The sequence below is a fragment of the Dicentrarchus labrax genome, unplaced genomic scaffold (assembly GCF_905237075.1).
Source record: "Dicentrarchus labrax unplaced genomic scaffold, dlabrax2021, whole genome shotgun sequence".
Taxonomy (NCBI): domain Eukaryota; kingdom Metazoa; phylum Chordata; class Actinopteri; family Moronidae; genus Dicentrarchus; species Dicentrarchus labrax.
Genome location: NW_026136722.1, coordinates 16,491,256 through 16,511,257, shown reverse-complemented (window position 1 = coordinate 16,511,257; position 20,002 = coordinate 16,491,256). Strand labels below are relative to the sequence as shown.

The 20,002-nt window shown below is 42.4% G+C and overlaps 1 protein-coding gene and 1 non-coding gene across 4 annotated transcripts in view; one reads left to right on the top strand and one right to left on the bottom strand.

Annotated features, from left to right (window-relative positions):
- The window catches only part of cacnb1 (calcium channel, voltage-dependent, beta 1 subunit), a 31,028-nt gene that overhangs the window by 395 nt on the left and 10,631 nt on the right, over window positions 1–20,002 (top strand). For 2 of the 3 annotated variants that reach the window (XM_051387885.1, XM_051387886.1), the window contains exons 2-6: window positions 6,281–6,367; window positions 17,639–17,758; window positions 17,968–18,090; window positions 18,762–18,898; window positions 19,472–19,539. In XM_051387885.1, the coding sequence (XP_051243845.1) occupies window positions 6,281–6,367; window positions 17,639–17,758; window positions 17,968–18,090; window positions 18,762–18,898; window positions 19,472–19,539 (535 nt within the window). Of the gene's footprint in view, window positions 1–6,280; window positions 6,368–11,748; window positions 12,048–17,638; window positions 17,759–17,967; window positions 18,091–18,761; window positions 18,899–19,471; window positions 19,540–20,002 lie in introns of those variants that run through there. The other variant, XM_051387887.1, reaches the window with a different exon arrangement.
- On the bottom strand, window positions 5,567–5,638 carry trnac-gca (transfer RNA cysteine (anticodon GCA)). Its single transcript has one exon. It is a non-coding gene; the product is annotated as a tRNA-Cys (tRNA).

The window sequence follows — 20,002 nt, the reverse complement described above, 5'->3', positions numbered from 1 at the left end:
GATTAACAGGTTGTTCGGCAATTAAGTCGCCTAATTTGCCTTCGGGAGTCTGAAAATGCTGCTGCACTGATTCAAGCCGGAATTCTTGGATAATTAATGATTCAAAGAGGATGAGAAATGGATGATAGCGTGTAGTTTTTGTCTTTATTGGATTCATAATTTCATCCCCAGCCTGTGTGTGCAGCCGGTAATGTCGCTTTATCAGCCTCCAGTCTCTCTCTCTCTCTGTGTGTAACCATATGTAGGTAGGATGTGATGTAACGCTTGTTTTTAATGCTGTCCGCTCATCATTGGGTCCTTAAGAAAGACCACGCCTTTGTTTAATTAGTGGGTAATTAACTATTAGTGGATGTTGTGTTAAAAGCTGCAGGAGAGATTTTAACATTTTTATAAGAATAAACAGTTTTTTTTTTAAATGAGACATGAGAAAGTGTAGAGTAATTCCCATGTTCATCCTCCATCCTCTAAAATTCAACTTGGTGAAGTGGTTTTATTTATTTTTATATTTTCCACCTTTAATTTACAATTTTATCTTCTCAACTTTTGATGGTGTCACTCTTTTTTTTTTTTTTTTCACGGCTACAAATAGACCGTGCCTTTTTCTGTTTTTTTCTTCTTCTAGGAAGTGACATGATGTCGTGGGCACATTTTAGTCATAACAGTTTTTTAAATGGATGAAAAAAATAAATAAATAAATAAATAAAAATTGATGAAAATATCTAGAACAAACACGCCCACGCTGGGCTCAGTCATTGTCTCTCTGGAGAAAGGGAGAAAAAGAAAAGAAAAACACCTCACCACAGACAACCAACGCTTCAAACCATGCCAAGTCCTGCTCTCTCCTCTTACTCCCACTCCTCCCAGCTCCTTCCCATCTCTCCTCTCTTCCCCCCTTCCAGTTTTCCCGATTCCTTCTGCATCCACGTTGTCCCACTATCTCCATCCCTGCTCTCACCATCTCACCTCGTCCTGTCCTGTTTTTAGAAATCAGATCTTTATCTGCTGCGAGGCTGTGGTGAGAAACAGATGGACCCCCCTCCTCCTTGTGCCAGGCAGCGGGGGGAATGGTGTGTGTGTGTGTGTGTGTGTGTGTGTGTGTGTGTGTGTGTGTGTGCCACCTCTGATCAATTAGATATAAAGTTCATGCAGACTTGCAGCAGGGTCACGCTGGTACTTGTATTTATAACTCTCGCTGTGGTGAAAACAAGCCGGGGGGGAAACAGCATTTCTAATATCCTGAGGGGAGGCCTTTTCTACCCAGAACGCACCACAGAAGAAGAAATTAACCGTGTGGCCCGAGAGCTGATCCGAATTCAGCTCTCGGGTTTCGCTCAGATTAAAGATCGTGTCTCTTGACCGCCGTCAGATTGCAGATCTGTGAGAAGAATAATGTATGTAAGGGTTCTGGGTGGACTCCTTCATCGCCACCCCTCCAACCGCCACCTACCACCTCGCCACCCCCCCTCTCCACGCTCCCTCCCTGCAGTTTAAAGCCCCCCCCCCCCCGTGCACACACAACACCCTCTTTAATTATACACTTAATCTGGGAGGATGTTTACCAACAGGAAGCCTGCCCTCCTTACTTCCTCTGGCATTTCCCTGCCCTTTGCTGACAGGAACTCGCCCCATCGTGTCTCTGATCGTCGAGACCCCCCCCTCACTCTCTACACACACCACACACACACACACACCACACACACACACACACCATGTTAAATGTAATTGTGAACGAGCCTCACACACAGAGCGTCTTATTGTAGTAACTTAGATGTGTTTGTGTGTTTCGGTGACATTTTATCTGCCAGCTCAGTTGATATCTGGTGGCACGGCATCCACAGTGCAATCACGTTATCTAAGTCACTTATCTGCAAATGAAAACGATGACTTTAACTATCCGTCGTCAACATTTAGGTTCCTGCAGAGCTACTTCCTGGTTCTTTAACCTAACATCCTTCATTTTGCACTGCTGTGGGTAATATCTCTGTTTGGGGTGTGTTTGTTTTCACTTCCAGATAATTTGGTTTAGACTGTATAGATGAACTGGGGATTCGTTTACAGCCTCTCTGATTGCCTGGTCGTGTTGCACATTCAGATCTTAGCAATTAAGATGGTGAGTAAGACTCCATTTACGCCGGGTATTACCATGAGATTTGTGTTAGGATGAAGCAAAGCACGTTAATGCGAGTAACGCTGTCTTAAAAAAATAGTGAAATGCTCATAAAGACATGGCTAAAATCATTCCTCCGGTTCATACAGGCCATTAAAAGATACCTTCCTGATGCACTTTCAATACATAAAATTAAGGACAAAATCGTTTTGTGCAACAATAGATATTCACAAGTTCATCTGAGGCTTATATGAGTTGGTAACGCAAAGTTATTCCTCTTTGTTTTCCCCCCTGGACAGTGTTTACCTGTTGAGCTGCCAACAAAAACAGGGAATTTAGCACCAAATATGCTGTAACTCTGCAAGATTCCCTCTTGATAACTCAGACTGCTCAGCCTCATTTCAGCTTCGGATTAATGGTTCAATAAGTTTTGGCCCAAACGAAGACTGTGGATTTTGTCCCCAATCACTTCTCCTAATGGCCCGTATGAACAGGAGGCATGAAGGTCCAGTGTGTAACGTCTAGGAAGATCTACTGGCAGAAATTAAATTATAATATTCACACACCTCTTCCTGCTGTCCCAAACAAACCTTTAACTGTCTATACAATCTGCATATAGAAATCTGAGCGTAATGGATGTGGAATCAAGTTAATGAGAACGGTTATTGAGTACGTTCATTAAGTCAGTGATCAGATGTCAAAATCAGGGGTCTCAAACTCAAAGTATTCTCATTACTTGCATCATACTTAAAATACAAAATATATACATATAAATATATATATGTATATATTTTTATCATGATTTTATTTATCTTTGTGCCAAATGAAGGTCCGAAACCTGCTCTTTTCTTATCATCTCTTATCTTTGTCGAAACTAAAATAGAATTGTGTTTTTATTTTAATTGTATATGAAAATGTAGTTTAAAACAAATAATAATCTTTCAGGACGAATTATATTATATTATTGACCTCATTTGGCAGTTTGAAGCCCCTGATCTATATATGTGACCACCAAATGTTACCATAAACCCTGTAAATGTTGGCAAAAAGTGGGATTATTTTTCTTTAACACCGTCAGAAAGTTTTGAATGTTTACTCTTCAGCGACACAAAACAAGCAGTATTATCTCTAACACAGTCATCAGAGCACATGGCAGTTTCTAAAAAAGTCATGATTCTTGGACAACTGTTTCAGTCGGTGTAGGAGGAGACATTTGCCGACAGTGATGCTTCATGTATCATCAGCTCAATTTAAACATTAAAAGCCGGTAACCCATTGTTGTTGGGTGTATCACAGTTAGTTTGCTGTGGAACATCCTGCTGTGTGTTCATCAGCAGCAGTAAATCAAGCGTAGCACACGAGGCCTAGATATATTATTTTAGCGCCGCAGGAGGTTGAAAATTAAATCAAACGAATTCCTGAGCGTTTGCAGAGGAGCATATAACACAAGTGTGTTTTGTCCTCCTTTTTGATTTGTTATCGCTGGAAAGCTTCTCGTCCACTGTGTGTTTTTTTATGTTCGCACCGATTGGCCGCTGGTGTAACAGGTTGTGTTTGTTTAAAGGCAGGCAGGACGGCGTCATAGAGCCGAGGGCCGCGGCGTGCAATGTCGTACGTGATGTGACAGTGATAACAAACTAGTGAGTGGAGGAGGGATCACCGTCGGTGGGTAGTTAACCTGTCACTGGCTCTCTCCTGCTGATCCAAAAACACACATTTGAACACGTTTTAAGCAGCCGATAGGTGACGTTCAGTGTTTGCATAGCTGTGTACAATACGTGTGTGTTAACCGTGATAAATGTAGTTTAACATACTGACTATTTAACTTTACAGCTGAACATGTTAAACATCCTCCTGTAGCCTTAGTTATTTTAGGTTTTTAAATACTCCATGTCAGTATTAGGACTAAGTATCATTTCAAAATGTTCAATATCGATGGTGAAACAGTGAGCTGAGTGTCGTTACAGATAATAATACTTTATTTCATCATCTTAGCTTGTGGGGTGTAAACATGTTTCTCTAAAACTTCTCAGTCGTGCGAAAAGTGAAGTTGGAAAATGTCTTCAGTCATCAGTAAAAACTTAAAATTCAACTAGACTTTCACTAACAACCTTTGATACTTGACAGTTTTGGATGTCAGCAAGTATTGAAAAAGTATTTCGATTTGATATCCAGCCCTTCTCAGTGTTGTATGAAGTTACAATACTTTATCAGTGTGTGGTAATTCAGCGGATCGAGATAGAAGGAGGTGCAAGTGTGTTGTGTTCATGTGTGGGAGACAGCTGAGGTTTCAAAACCAGCACCAGTACAGGTTACTGTAGGTTATTGATGAATTAAACAGAAAATAACAGTGGTCGACTCATACAGGAGAGCAGAGCGACTGATGGCCAATGAATAATATCAAAACAAAGAAAGGTCATGTATAATTCCATTATTCCATGCACAATCTAATATATGTGGTTATATTTGTTTTAGATCATTTTTTATTAATTAATGAAGCAGAAAAACACATTGTTTTATGCTGTAGATTTAATAATGTGACTCGTATTGAGAGAGCAGGGGACAGTAGCTTATGTCAAAAGTGTTTTTACTGTAGGTATTTTTTTATTAACTGGATTTCTGTCTGGCAGCTGACTCTCATATCTTCTTGATATTTGAGTTTCCAACCAGCGCATGACACCAGCAGACTCTTTAAAGCAGTCTGCATTACCACACAGCTATAATATATAGTGGTAACACAGTGTTTGCTGTTTCAGAGTAGCTGCAGTGTCTCCGCAAGTTTCAAGTTGCAGTTGATTTGCAAACAGATCTGAGATGAAAGAAAAGTCAGGCTACAGTTAATTGATTGACAGAAAATCATAGCTGACAATGTCAATATCTCTGCTCTTCTTCTCTGGTTCATATCGCTGTAAATTGAACATTTTGGACGTCTGGTTTGACAAAACAAGCGATTTGGAGGCGTCACCTTGTTTTCTGACTTTGTATTGATCAATCAATTAACAGATTGTCAACAGATTGATTGATAATGCAAATAATTGTTAGTTTCAGCGTTAAAGGGTCCAGTGTGCAGGATTTAGTGGCATCTAGCAGTGTAGTTGAAGACTCCTGCAACCCCCTTCTGGGCTACTGTAGAAACATGGCAATTCTTGCATCTGTAAATATGAAAGATTCGTACTTTCAGGTGTTTATACACTAATAAAAACATAGCTATGAATATTATATGTAAACTCTACCAATAGATCCTCCTAAATGTTACACAGTGGACCTTTAAAGAAAACTGTGGCTGTCTGGATGAAGGAAGAAAAGACACTTAGTATCTAAAATATTGTGTTTTCTGAATAAGGTCAGCAGTCATGTTAAGTAAAGGTGAACTGTGGTACAACACGATAAAGGAACACAGTCATTTGATCTGTGCTGTTCATAACTTCGTCAACTTAAACATGAGATGACAGAAAAATCAGGGGGCATCTGGATTTGAACCGGAGACCTCTTGATCTGCAGTCAAATGCTCTACCACTGAGCTATACCCCCTGAGGTGCATATATCCCAGGAGCACAGACACTCAGGTGTGTGTGTGTTGAGTTACAGACATACTAACTGTGCTCTGTAATGGTGGTAACACGTACACATTCTGTATATTAATCTTCCTTGTTTATTTCTAAGCTTTATCTTAACCAGCAGTTCTCTTTTGTCACGCTGGAAGAACAACAGTCTCCTTGATTGCCAACAAATGCGATTAGTAGGCATTGCGTAACCATGGCGACGTGGGCAGGGTGGGCTCGTAATGCAATGTGTGGCCTCTGCCCAACCCGGATAGGCCATTTGCCAGGGGTCCGCCAATCAGATTACGAGGTCCCAGTTTGCATCAGAACATGAAAAATGACAAGTAATGAAGGCTGTTGGCGGACGCTGTTTGACTTCCTCTCCAGTCTGGGAGTCTTTGCTGCTTTATCTCCGGCTCTATCTGACTGCCTGATCATATTCAGAAGCTTTTACAAACGCTATGTCAAATGTTAATGGCTGTCATGCTCCCCGGAAACAAGGTTTTCTGCTAAATATGTCAAGTTAAGTTAATATGAAGCAATGCAATTAAACTTGTCTTTCTTTTCTCTGTCCTTCCAAATCCTCCTCCTTCCCCCTCCCCTCTCTGCCCTCCGACCTCTCTGTTCTCAGGGAAAGTACGCCAAGAGGAAGAGCCGATTTAAGCGCTCGGATGGAAGCACCTCCTCTGACACCACCTCCAACAGTTTTGTCCGACAGGTAACATTTGACACTTAATCCGTCCTGCAGACCGCTTAATCCAGGTGCCAGACGCAGTCTCAACTTCCCTCTCATTTTCTTTAATGAAGAATCACATGAAAGTTTGATGGAGTCAAAGTGAGGACTTTGAATGCTGGGAATTCAGTGGCTCCAGATTAACTTATATCTCCTTTTTCTCTCACATTCAACTTTTACAACTTACCTACATTAAGTAAAGAAAATCTGATAATAGATGAATAATTTAAGTCATTTATTAAGTTAAAATGTCAAACATTTGCTATTTCCAGCTCCACAAAATGCGGGAAGTTATTGCGTTTCTCAGTTTAATATCAGTGTAAAAAAAAAGCAATCTAAAAGGGCTAGTCTAAATCTATCTTTTCTATCTTTGTGTTTTGGACATCTATATGTTTATGTCTTGAATCATTTAATCATAAATATAATTATCAGACAGCTAGTTATTTTCTTCAGTAATTGGTTAATAAAATGTCAGAAAGTGTTACTTTTATAAAATTGACCAATGATGGAAAACGTCTCACATTTACCCTCCAAACAGTGTGATTTTATTCTCACTGGAACACGCTTCCATCTGCCTGACAAACCCTGGAACCCCTTTTTCCATTTGTCTCAGCTGATGTTAATCTTTGAGTCATTCCAATAAGAATAAGATCACTTTAATTCGATTTTAATCCTCTAAAGATGGTTTGTGGAGAGTTAGCTACACTTTTATTCTAAAGCACAATTTGCATTATTAGTAGCGCCGACAGTAAAAATATCTGCAAGAATTTCTGTCTGAGTCTGGGATATATAAAATTAAAGTAACATGACTGGGATCACTCCTGAAAGCTTGGAAGGTCTGAAGCGTGCACACAGGAGGTTGAAGGAACAGGTATAATCTTTAAAACTGGCATCTACGAGGAGGAAAAACTGATCCCACCACATTTACGTCACTGTTAGCAAACTGTTATTACCACATCAGTTCTCATCCTAGTTCATCTGCCATCTCGTAGTGCTTTTTCCCAAAAGCTGAAACCCTGTATTTTCATATCACTCTCTCTTCACCTGTGTGTTTGTCACAGATAGCCCACTTCCTGGACTGTATCTCACACATTGAAATGGCTTTGATAATAGATAGTAAAACCCCTGTGACTACAGCTACACACAGCTCTATGGTCACAGAGATGGAGTTGAAAGACATCAACAGATTAGTCCCCAGGTGTTAGACTCATCCCCACACTACTCCCCTCTGACCCTGACTTTGCCCCTGTCCGTAAGATGAGATCCGCTGATTGGCTCTGTCAGATGGAGTCCAGCATCATTTTCCGGCAAAGAACCGGTGAAGGAGCCTCTCCTATCAGACGGGAACACTTGGGACAATCCTCGGGATGTTTAGGAGGCAGGTTTAAGGCAGCAGTCCTGTCTGGACATGTCATTTCTCAAAAGCCACACTGTGTGGCAGCTAAATGAGCCCCCTCCCTTTTTTTTTTTTTTTCCGTCTGACCTCTTGATTTGTGAGAGGAAATGATTTGCCCTGTGCTGAATGACATTTACCTGTTCAGTACTGGTGTTGCTTCAGAAAAAAAAGAAGAAAATCCCATCGCTGTTGGTGAACACAGGGAGCTGAACTCTCCTGTGGTTTCTAAAGGTTAGCAGCATCCTCGCCTACACACATCACCCTTCCCACTGCCTTGTCCTTCATTAACTCTGGCTTGGAGGACCACGTGCGCCGGGGCCTGCAGGTTCATAACCACTCACACTGTATAAGGAACTCATTACCCGTAGTAAGGATGATTGAACGTTTCCTGAGACAAATGTCCTCCCCTGTCTCGTGCTACTGCGCAGCATTGAGCATCGAGGCTAGCAGCGGAAGGAGCAGGGATTTTTAAACAGCTGAAATGCTGCACAAAATCCAAAAATTGATTTAGTAACCCAGTTTAATGTGTGAAGTATTTACACATGAATGCAATCCTGAAACCATGTTAAGATTTTTAAAACAGCGGGTTTAATCGCAGCAGAGGAAGCATGCAGGCGCCCTATAGGTTTTTGTACATGCAGCCTATTTTAGCCTCCCCTTGAACAACTCAAAGCAGAGCCCTGTATAGGCTTTACAGTCTCACACACACCTACGCAAGTGCACACTCACTCACTGCACACACAAATACACAGGAGCCACAATCAGCCAACGGTGGAGCTGGCTGGTACACTGAGCCCGGTTTCCATGGCAACCGGGCCACTGAATCTCCCTCCGTGAGCAGGCACAGTGGGATGGAGAGACGAAGGAGAGGATGTTTGGATGGGTTTGTGTTTGTGTGCGTGAGCGTGTGTGTGTGTGTGTGTGTGTGTGGTTGCAGCCTACGTGTTTGTACTGGTTGCTTGTTTGTGTGTGTTAGAGTTCAACGAAAACACGCTCCGTCTTCAGGTGTGCAAAGATTGTCTGCTGCTGCTGCTGTGTGTAAACTGGGTAACATGTCTGCCGTTGAGCGCTGTCTCTTGTTATTTTCTATTTGTCTTTAATTTTCTAACGTGTGTGACTCCCGCCCGGTACCGTTGTTCAGTGTCGCCACTGTGGTGACTTTCCCAGACTCTCTTATCGACTTTATTTCTAAAAACCCACTAGCGACGATGTAATTTTTCCCCCCTTGGAGGCCATCCTATTCGGTACAACTGGAAAACTGTGATTGGTTGGTGTGTTTAAAGTCAGTTAACAGTAAGCAACCAGAACTAAATGTGGAAAAGCATCCACTATCTCACAGACTATACCTTTAAAACTGAATTCCAATGTCAACATAGTCTTCAAAACTATGTTCTAAATGTGCAAAAAGTCATAAATATCATATAAATTGTAGCCTGAATTTATTTTGGTCCATAAAAAGAGGGTCCTTCCCAATCTACGCTCATAAAGATTTAAACTTGTGGGCCTTTCAGGTCCTTGTCAACTAATGCAGTAAAAGATATTTATCATCAAATTATTTCAAATTGATGCAACATTTCTCTTCAACACTTTATGGATAAGTGGAGCATATGTACCAAGCTTAATATTAATCATACAGCATTATTTTTCCATTTCTCTGTAACACCCTGAAATCAACAATTATATTCAGGCCATTAACAAGAACAAATAGCCGAGTTAATGCTTGGCTGCCGTTAATTAGACTCTGCAGCGGCTCTTTTAGTGGTCCACTTAATGTAATATATTTACCAATGACTTACAACCACCATTTCCTGGTGAATACGACATTAATCAGAATATTAGCAAAATCACAATATGGCCAAGTGCAATACCCAAACCACAGAAACTGCTGTTTTTTTATATAAAATATGTGACAAACAGTGTTATAATGAATGCTGCAGCTCTGAAAAGATGTCCTTGCCAACAAATCCTGATCTCCTGATTTAAGAAAATATGTTTGTTTGGTACAGGCCCCAAAAAATGTAACATCTTCATGATTTAAATCGAATTGTATTACAATATCTGCCAAAAATATGTTTTTTTTTTACCATATCGTGCATCACCTCAACGCTCCATTAAAAACTGATCAGTAAATATTGAAAAGTGCCTTCATGTGCATCTTAATTTGAGCAAAAAATTAAATAAAAGGCTTAATTTCTCTGTCACAGTTTGAGGAGTCTGTCAGGCCGAGTTGGTCCCATTTTGAGGCATCGGCTCTAAACTGGTGGATTGAATTGTGATACAGAAATTTAAACCTGTTAATATTTAAACAATTGCACTCAGTGTGCAGTCGTTTTGGTTTATGGGGGTGTCCTGGTGGCTTAGGGGGTTAAGGTGCCAACCACAATCTGTAACATCCCTGGTGCCTGATTCACTGTTCAACAGGAACAGGAAATAATTTACTCTTGTGTTCATTTGACTAATCAAAGCAAATGCCACACAACCCATGCATGAGCACGCAGGAGTCCTTGCAAATGAAACTGAATGCTGCCACCTGGACGTAAGCAGTGCTCGCAAATTATATTCGTTTTTTAAAGATTATGTTTTGGGCTTTTATTGCCTTTATTAGATAGTAGCAGCTGAATAGTGACAGGAAAGTGAGGAGAGACAGAGAGAGAGGTGGGGTGAAAGAAGCATTTTACAAACATAAGAACTCAAATCCTTGTTTTAAAAATACAAACCATCACGTTCTGTTAATGTTAACCCTCAAACACTGACTCATTTCCATCAGCAGAATACCAAAATCCATCCATCTTGGTTGCCATATGTGAAAGGTTACACGTGTTTGGATGCTGGAGAGCGAGCGAGAGAGAGAGAGACAAGCAGTCCTCCTGTCAGTCCTGACATATGAATCCCAGCAGAGTCCCCAGTTGCTGCTGTGTCTGACTGCACGAGGAGCCAACTGGTCGGTCTGGCCTCCCATTTTTTTTGCACCTTCCCCAGCTGACTGTGTTGTCATCAGCCGCTAACACAAGAGCGGAAGAGGCCCATTTGATTGTGTCACAGGTCGCCCTCTAGTGGACACACTTGACCCCCCCCACCCCACCCAACACCACCACCACCACCCCCCCTCCAACCACACCTATCTGCCTGTACACCTCCCTCCTTTAGCCTTTTTAACAGTGTCCCAATTCCATCCTACATGACATAGCAGTTAGTATACAGGAAATCAATTAATGTTTTTGTCATTAAATATCAGTAGCTGGCCATTTTGGATGATATGTAACACGCAGATACGTGGATTTTGAGCGGTATACTATTCAGACGACACTTTGAAGGCTTAAATAGTCAAGCGGCAGTTGCTTCAAAGTGTTACAGCCCTGATCATTGCGCTTCATGTCCACAATTCACTGCGGTTGCACTGACTCTTTTTTTTCTACCTCCCCCTCATATCCATATTAATCCGTCGTCTGATACCCTTTTTTTCCGAGAGACAGACAAAGAGACAGAGCGAGGGGTTTTGGAAGAATGAGATCAGTACAGGGGCCGAGAGGAATGAAGCAAAGCGCCAGATAGAGAGAGAGAGAGAGAGAGAGAGAGAGAGAGAGAGAGAGAGAGAAGAGAACTGGGGAGGGGGGTTTCCCTGGGCACTGCCCCAGTCCTCTCTCACGTCAGCCGGGGCATTGAATGGCTGACGGCTGCATACCGAGCCTCCTTCTGGGTCTCGGTGCGTTCATGTCCCTGTTTCTGCCCGGCCAGGGCTAAATATATTTCCCCAGTTTGCAAATGTAGCACAAGTCCTGCAACCCGACCCCCAGCCAGCTCCTGCTCCCTTCCTCTACACAAGGTTCACGTTCCTCTGGGTTGTGGAGGTTGGGGTGGGGGGGGCGGGGGTGGGGGTGGTGGTAGAGGTGGGTGTGTGTGTGTGTGTGTGTGTGTGTGTGTGTGTGTGTGTGTGTGTGTGTGTGTGTGAAGGGGTTGGAGGTTAAGAGAGCCGCTCTCCTAGTTTCACACATACGGCCACTCTTTTCTGGCTTTCCTATCATACACACCACACACACATACACACACGCACATACACTCACAAACACACACATGTACACTTGTGCACTTGTCCGACTGGCAGACAGACGCTCACACTAGTTACCACTATCTCTCTCTCACACACACACACAGACACATACACATAACTCTGTCTGTGGACTCCGGCGTTGCCCCCTTGGTTTGCCGTGGTGTGGCGAGCGTGGCAAACGAGGTATGGAGAGGATTGAGAGGATTCAAAGGCCCGTCATGGTAAGAGGAATCTGGATAAATCTACAAGCTTTTTGCTGATCTGGAAGCAGTTTCTGTGTGTTTGAAAGAGTTTCTCTGTGTGGATCTGGAGTGAGTTTTGAAAGCTCAGCAGGTACTTTTTGCTCAGAGAGGTGACGGGAAAATATAACTTCCCGTGTCCTGATAGCGCCGGACCTCCTGGTCTGCGGATTTCTTTGCTCCCCCTCTTCTGAGCGCGGTTCCATTTTGGGCCGGGCCACAGCTGCTGGAAAGGCGCTGTGTTTTTAATTAGACTTCCAGTCCCATCGGTTGCCTCTGCAGCTATGTGCACTGCCTGCCCGGCCGTCCCAGCACTGTGGCCATTTCAAGGGTTGGGTGGGGGTTTACTGCTGTTCCCCTGTCCCAAACAGGCCTGGGCTGGATCTTGATTTAGCTTGTTATTGCATGTTTGGTTTCCAAATGGATTTTTTGCAATTACAGTATTGCATTTAGGGCTGGGAGATTTTAATTTGACTTTTAGTGGAATTGTAATTGTGGTCATTAGGGCTGCAGATAGCACTTGTTTTAATCATTGGTGTGTTTTTGGACTAATCCTTCATCTATAAAGATTTAAAAATATCCAGCACCGGGAAATTCCCAGCCAAAAAATTGCTTGTTGATATGTTAACAGTTTATACTCACATAAAACAGAGGAAAGCGGCAAATCCTCACGTTTGAGAAGCTGGAACTTTAAAATTAAACAAAATGAGTTGTTGAAGTTCAGTTCAACAAAGTTTGAGGCATTGATCACCAATTTCTTCACATTAGATATCATAACCTAGGCTGGGTATTGAGTATCAACATACAGTAAATCAACTAATCCATAAAATCAGGTCTTAAATAAATATCAAGTTGGCCAAATTCAAACTCTTTGATGAGATATCAGATCATCACCTTTTTAAAATCTTATTTTTTATTTAGGCAAAGTTGTTGTACAGCTGCTCGTGCTAAGATAACATTAAATGACTGATGCGGTGAGAAGGTTGGCATGTTTTTAATGAATGAATTATTGATGAGTATTGGAATATGATAATAAACTCATAAACTCAGATGTTATGTTAGCAGTAGTATCAAAATATTTTAAAAAATACCCATCTCTAATCATGACTAAAATAGGCACCTGAAAGATACTCTTATATATATAAATATAAACTGTATATATATATATATATACAGTTTATATGGTGATATTGATTCCAACCGTATCTCCCTGACCTAATTTAATTGCTGAAGTGTATTTTTGTTATTGTGGTTCCTCGTTGTGTTGTTTGTGAAAATGGGGATTTCTGGTGAGTTCAGCCCATGACTCATCTTTCTAGTCATCTCCACACTGGCCGGCTGGTTGCCATGACGCTGCCGTGACAGAAAAAAAAGGAATATGGCCATTTACAGCCACCGGCCATGAGCTTCAGACAGGAAATCTGTCTTTTGTGATTCGTCAGGTTTGTTCTGTTAAAACGTTTTACTCCCGTTTCTTCCTCCCTTTTTTTTATTCCACTTTTCTTTTCCCCCGTACCTGCCCTCACTGAGCTAATCCCACTCTGGGTGTGATGTGAATGCACAGTGGAGCTGAGGCTCGGCTGCTAATGCATTCTGGTTTGTTCTCAGCTGTCTGAGATGTTGTGTTCTTCCTCTTCTCTGAAATGTTTGATGACTGGTCTCTGAGGAGAGTCAGAGATAAAGCAAATAGGAAAAGGATATTTAATATCCTTGCTTTCCCTTTCTTTTCTTCTTCTTTTTGGGGATGTTCACATCATCTGAGCTGATAGGTATGAAGATATTTTTATCTGTTTAATTATCAGGGCAGGGGTTCGCAGTATGTGCTCTCAGATGATAATCACTTCTTAGTCATGCTTTGTGAAGTCTAACAACACCTGCTGCGGTGTTCCTGTTGTTTATGGCAGAAGCAGATTAAAATCTTTGACCTCTGCCCTGTTATCTGACATTAGAACAAGAAGAAACAGTGGTGATAATTTCCGGTGTTTCATAAAGACCTTCAGGAGGAGGAAACAGTGCCGTTCTCATGCTGGTTCAGTCATTTATGTATATCCCTAAAGCAAATCAGAAGAAACAATGTTAACTCATTCCTCTGCTTCAGGGTGACTCTTTTCAACCCTCATTATTCAAAGCACTTGTCTTTTCCCGTCCCGCCCTCGCTCCTTATTCCATTACCCCCCTCCGCTCTGTTGCTCCCCCCCCGCCTTCCATTTATTCAATATCAGTGCTAAGGAGGTGTAAATTCATCACGGTGGCACCGAGCAGAGAACGGAGGAGAAGCACGGTCGGTTCACTTTCGGTATAATTACTGAGCCTCACCTCTTGCGAGCTTTTCTGCTTTTTACCTTTAGTCTGTGACAATGCAGCGTAGTTTGGATTTTACCAACCAAATGCAGTGAAGTTTAAGTTTTGTATAAAATAAAAAACTCTGTAAAAAGACCTATTGACCAGGCTGTGGCCTCACAGTGCGAGAAAATGCTTAATTGATCACCTGTTGAAAAGCTTTTATGCAATTTCCCCGTCGCGGATTTCCCTTCAGGGTATTTTATTTACTATTGATTCCTATATCTTCTTTCTATTTCCTTCCTGGTGCAGCTCTCACTGGCTGTCTGTAATAAGCTGCAGAGATGGTTACTATGACACTGCTGGGGTCTCCAGTCTGGCACTGCCAATAGGAAAGCAGCTCTGCCATCAGGTGGCCTGTAGCTATTTTGAACTGGAGCTGTATGTGAAGTGAAGCAAGCAGCTAAATTAGAGACACAACCCACTGACACGAGAGGAGGAGAAGAAGAAGAAGGAATGAAAAGGTGGAGGAAATGCGCTCGCTCAGTCTATCGACATGTTCTGAAAGGGTTTTGGGGGAGAAAGGGTGCAGAGAGGTTATCGGTCCCCCCCCCCTTCGTCCACATACACATATTTCTTTATATAAAGTATTGACTCATGAATCTGTCAATCCCTCTCACTCTCTTCTCTCCCTGACTCTTTTTATTCTGTGTGACGTGAATCAACTGGGTGAGTGACTCAGAGACACGAGCATTTGTCCACACACACACACACACACACACACACACGCATTCACAGACACACATAAGTCATCGCCTATCCCTCCCACTCGTTCTCGCTCTACATTTTGCTGCATCATCGACCTGTTGTAGCGAGCTGGTTGGTCCCAGGCTGTTTCAGACGTCATTTCAGCTTTTATTTTTTTCTCTAAAAGCATTCCCTTGGGTTCCCCATCAAGGTTTGTTAACCTTCACTTAGTCGGTGCTCCATGTTGGGATGCACCTGTATGGTTTAGAAGATGACTCAGAGCCGGTAAGTGGGGGCGGCTGTTATTGTCCTCATTAGATGCTGCATGCCATTCACAGGATCATGCCTCCTACTTGAGTGGGATGCGGGCGCACCGTTTACGAGTGTTTGCGTTTGGGTAAATGAAACAGGAAGTGGGGACGGTTTGTGGATGCCCCAGGATGCGTGGAGTAGCTTGTCATCGCCTTGGTAACAGGGGAGTGTCTACATTTGTTCGCCTGTTGCCAAGTCACAGAGCGCCTCGATACGACAGGTGGCTGAGCTAGAATCAACATTTGTGTTTGTCCTTTCATTTCAAATCATAAAGAGACGCATGGGTGGTAATCAAAGGCGTAGAGGAGCATTAATCATACATAAATGCACATGTAAACACGCTAACACACCACACAGATGCTTCAGTCTTCAACAAATGACTCTCTGGATATATTTAGACCTTTAGTTTCACTCGGGTGTTAAATGTTTTTCTCCACAAGTTCTTGATAAAGGTTTGTGTTTGAGGAATGGCACCAAGGATTTCTTTTTATCTTTGTTTTATTTTAAAAAAGGGACCCATTATTTTGGTATTTTGATGGTGGAAGGAAACAGAGGGAATGAGGGAGAGAGAGAGAAAGAGAGAGAGAGAGAGAGAGAGAGTATGACTTGCAACAAAGGTTCCCCCTGCCAAAATAAAACAGGGACGTTGTTATATAGTAATGCATCTTAACCACGAGGCCATAAGGGCATCCCAGATTTCTTTTCATCTTTTAAATAAGAAACATTAGCATGTAAAATAGATCAAAAGACAGCAAGAAACCAAGAGTAGGGCTTAAATCCCCTACTTTCTCCCCATTGTCGGACTCATGATGGACAATTTGAATCAAAAGATATTTCGTTTTTTATTCCACACATTCTTCTTCCTTGTCAAAACATGGCACCTACATTATCCACAATGCAACTGGTCCATCTACACTTTAGTGAGAGATTCAGGTGTGTGTGCTACGGAGGTCTGGCAAGCTCACTTCTTTCCAACTGCACACCACCAGATTCTTTTCATATTCAAAGTTGTAGTTTTCACATATGCAGAAGTACACCCTTAAAAAGTTCCCCTTCAATAGTCCTGATCAGTAAGTAGGTAACTTTCCTTTCATTATATATTTCTTCTTTATGTAGGTAAGATTTTTAACTCATTCAGGAAGCAGTTTGGCATCTTTACTGAAATGAAATAAGGGTTCAAATATGTTTATATTCCCCCCAAAAAAGTGTATTGTTTTGTTATTAGTGACACTAAGGTATCATGTGTTTCAATACTACAGTCCAGAGATATTCTGTTGTTCTGAATGAGCGGTCTCTTTGTGTTGTCTGACTACACAATCTTTTCATCATCATTACATATGGCGTATGTCATCTTTGCACATTCTCACCTCTATTTTAAAAAGCCCACACCTAGTGACTCACTTCTTCTGCCTGGCACATTCAGCTGTCCGCATTCTTGTCAGCACCTCCCACAAAGCGCCAGGCAGCCTGTCAGCTCAAAAAAAAAAAAAAAAAAAACACAGCAAGAACAGAACAAGTGGGATTGTTATATAAGTTGAACACTCAAAACATTTTCAGAAGTTCAGGCTGCCTCCCTCATTGCACCGCTCTGCTGAACTGTACAGTGGGCCGGCACCGCAGGCTCGCAGGAGGCTCGGGTTTTTATAGTGGTATGGGTGTCTGCAAGAGGGTCAGCAGAAGAGAGTCAAGTTACCATGCATGAGTGGTGGATGTGTTGGAAACTGAAGCCACTTCATGAGAAATTTATATCCCTCCTAATATTATAAACAGTCCTCAGGCCATTTTTTCCCCCCTCTTTCTGTGTCTACTTGACACACCCACACGCTGAATGCGTTGTACCTGTGCAAAAAGATTTAACACCTCGGCCTCACTGCAGCTGGAGTGGAAACGTCGGCTTGTTGTTATGCATCCTCTCCACCTCAAATTACACAGAGTCAGCTTTCATGCAGTATGAAGGCCAAGGCCCCTTTTGTGTCTATGTAGGTTACTCTTCTCATGGCAGTCTTGACATTTTGAGCACAAATGAATTGCAAATGCAGAGCCACACGCCTCCTTCTTCATAAGGTAGAACGTTGACGTTCAAGCATATACATACCAGACGCCCAGACTTTCATCCTAGACCTGCAGTTTCTTTTAGTCTGCTCCTGTTTTTGCAACCTCCAAGGCTTGTTTAATGGACATGTAGTGCACTGCACCCCCTCCTCACCTTTATGCAAACCCACTGTGCATTTCAGGGCTCCGCAGACTCCTACACCAGCCGGCCGTCGGACTCAGACGTGTCCCTGGAGGAGGACCCTGAGGCTCTGAGGAAGGAGGCCGACAGACAGGCCCTCGCCACGCTCGAGAAAGCAAAGGTCAGAGATAAACTGCTGTATATCCGTCCGTTATGCACAGTGTTCGTTTAATAGTCATCATTGCTGCATAATTTTCACATCAGCGTTGAGTGTTTTGACTCTGGTAAAGCTCTTCCTCAGTGTCAAGGGGACACTGAACTCCGTGTTAGGTGTTTCTGGTGAGGCGCCGTCTGTATACTAATATCTGTTATTCCCCCTCACTCCTCCAGACCAAACCGGTGGCGTTTGCTGTGCGGACAAATGTGGGTTACAACCCTGGCCCCAGCGATGACGTTCCTGTGCAGGGCATGGCCATATCTTTCGAAGCCAAAGACTTCTTGCACATTAAAGAGGTACGAACGTCAAGTAAATCCCTTCAGGTAGCAAACTGACTGAGGCTCCTGGAAGGTGAAGTGGGGGGGGGGAGGACCAATGGTGGGGCTTGGAGCCTTTGCAAGTCATCAGTAGGTCTCAAAACTTTGCACTCAAGTCCTAAACTTTGAGTTTTGAGTCATAAATTAATCATAATGCACTCTAATAATAATGATAATAATAGTTTTTGTTCGCACTCATTAACATAATATTGCTGTCGGATTGGTTCAGACAAAGTTGATCTGGAAAATTAAGGGTTGACTTGCTGGGATTGAATAGCGTTCAGGAAATGAAGGGAAATTAATTGATCTGTGGCACACTCTTTAAATAACTTTGGGGAAGTTATCAAGTATTTTTAAGTCTTTTTTGATCTTGTCAAGTCATGAAATTTGAGTCCACACCTCTGCTGTTTCATGTTAAAATGGCTGCTGTCAAATAAAAGTAGCGCTTAAACTTTTTGGTTTTGGTCACCTGGAGTTCATAATTGTACTTTTGTAGCTCACAAACATCATAAAGGCATAAAAATGATCTCACAAGAAAGTCTGTGGCTTATTGTACACGATGGGCTATAACAGATACAATTCAGTGCTGCCTTTTTCTGAAAGTGTTCAACATTCAACATAATAAAATGCTGCTGGTTGTCTATATGCAGAAGTACAACAATGACTGGTGGATCGGACGTCTGGTGAAGGAGGGCTGTGAGGTGGGCTTCATCCCCAGCCCGGTCAAGCTGGAGAACACCCGCCTGCTGCAGGAGCAGAGGATGAGACAGAACCGACTCAGCTCCAGGTAACCATTAAAGTTCTCTCTGCAAATAAAGCATCAGCATCACAAATGACAACCCCCACTTTCTGAAAACAGGTCAGACCTGAGTCACAACAGACAATGTAAAACTTCCTAAAATAGACAGAAGCGGTGCGGTGAGACACTGTATTCCTCTGTGTAACTACAGTGTGTATGTATATGTCTCTGGGGTCTCTTTCTACAGGTTATAGGTTTGTTTGTTTTTTAAATAAAGGAATGCATCTGTTTATTTCGACTATTCGAAATTGTATTAATGCCATAATGATCAGATTTTAATATACAATTTGTAGTATAAGCGCTCTTAATATTGTTTAATATTGTTATTTCCAAAAGCAGCTCCTAGTTTACTGTAAATAATGAAGATGAGTGTCCTCTTGCAGGAGGAAACCTAACTATTGCCTGCTTATTGCATAAAATATTGGATAAGATATAGGTAAAATCAGTTTAAACTGCTATTTTGGGAGTCAAAAGATGATTTAAGTAGGAGTATTGTGGAGCTACTGTATCCTCTGTCTTTTACCAGGCAGTCATTTGTGCCTGTTTTTCTCCATTACACAGTAAATCTGGAGGAAGCTCCAGTCTTGACGTTGCCACGGGAACGCGCAGGCCCACCCCACCCGGCACAGGTGAGGTCAACGGGGTCTCCTTAACAACTGGCAAAATTGTGACTTTGTGTGTGTTTGCGCGGGCGTGGGTGTGTATGAGTGCGTATGCAATCCTGACAGAGCGAGCGAGATGAGACAGGCGCCTGATATTTAGATGAAGATTTTAATTGGCTAGTTAGTCAGGCATGATGATGAATCATGGCGCGTCTCAGTGGGTTGCTGTATGAAGTGAGAGAGGTCTTTGGAGGTCTGTCATTAGCACACAGGACAAGACTGAAATAGAGCCAAGGATGGACCGTGCTCATTAAACTTGATAAGTATGTCTGGCTTGTGTGTGTGTGCGCATCGCCAGGACGACAAAGAACTGCCTGCTCGATATCCGAGAGAAACAGCGGGAGAGAGGAAAGTGCAAACGTGGGAAAAATAAACAACTCTGATTGACTCTGAGGGTTTTTTGTTCAACAAATAGAAGCACTGACCTGAA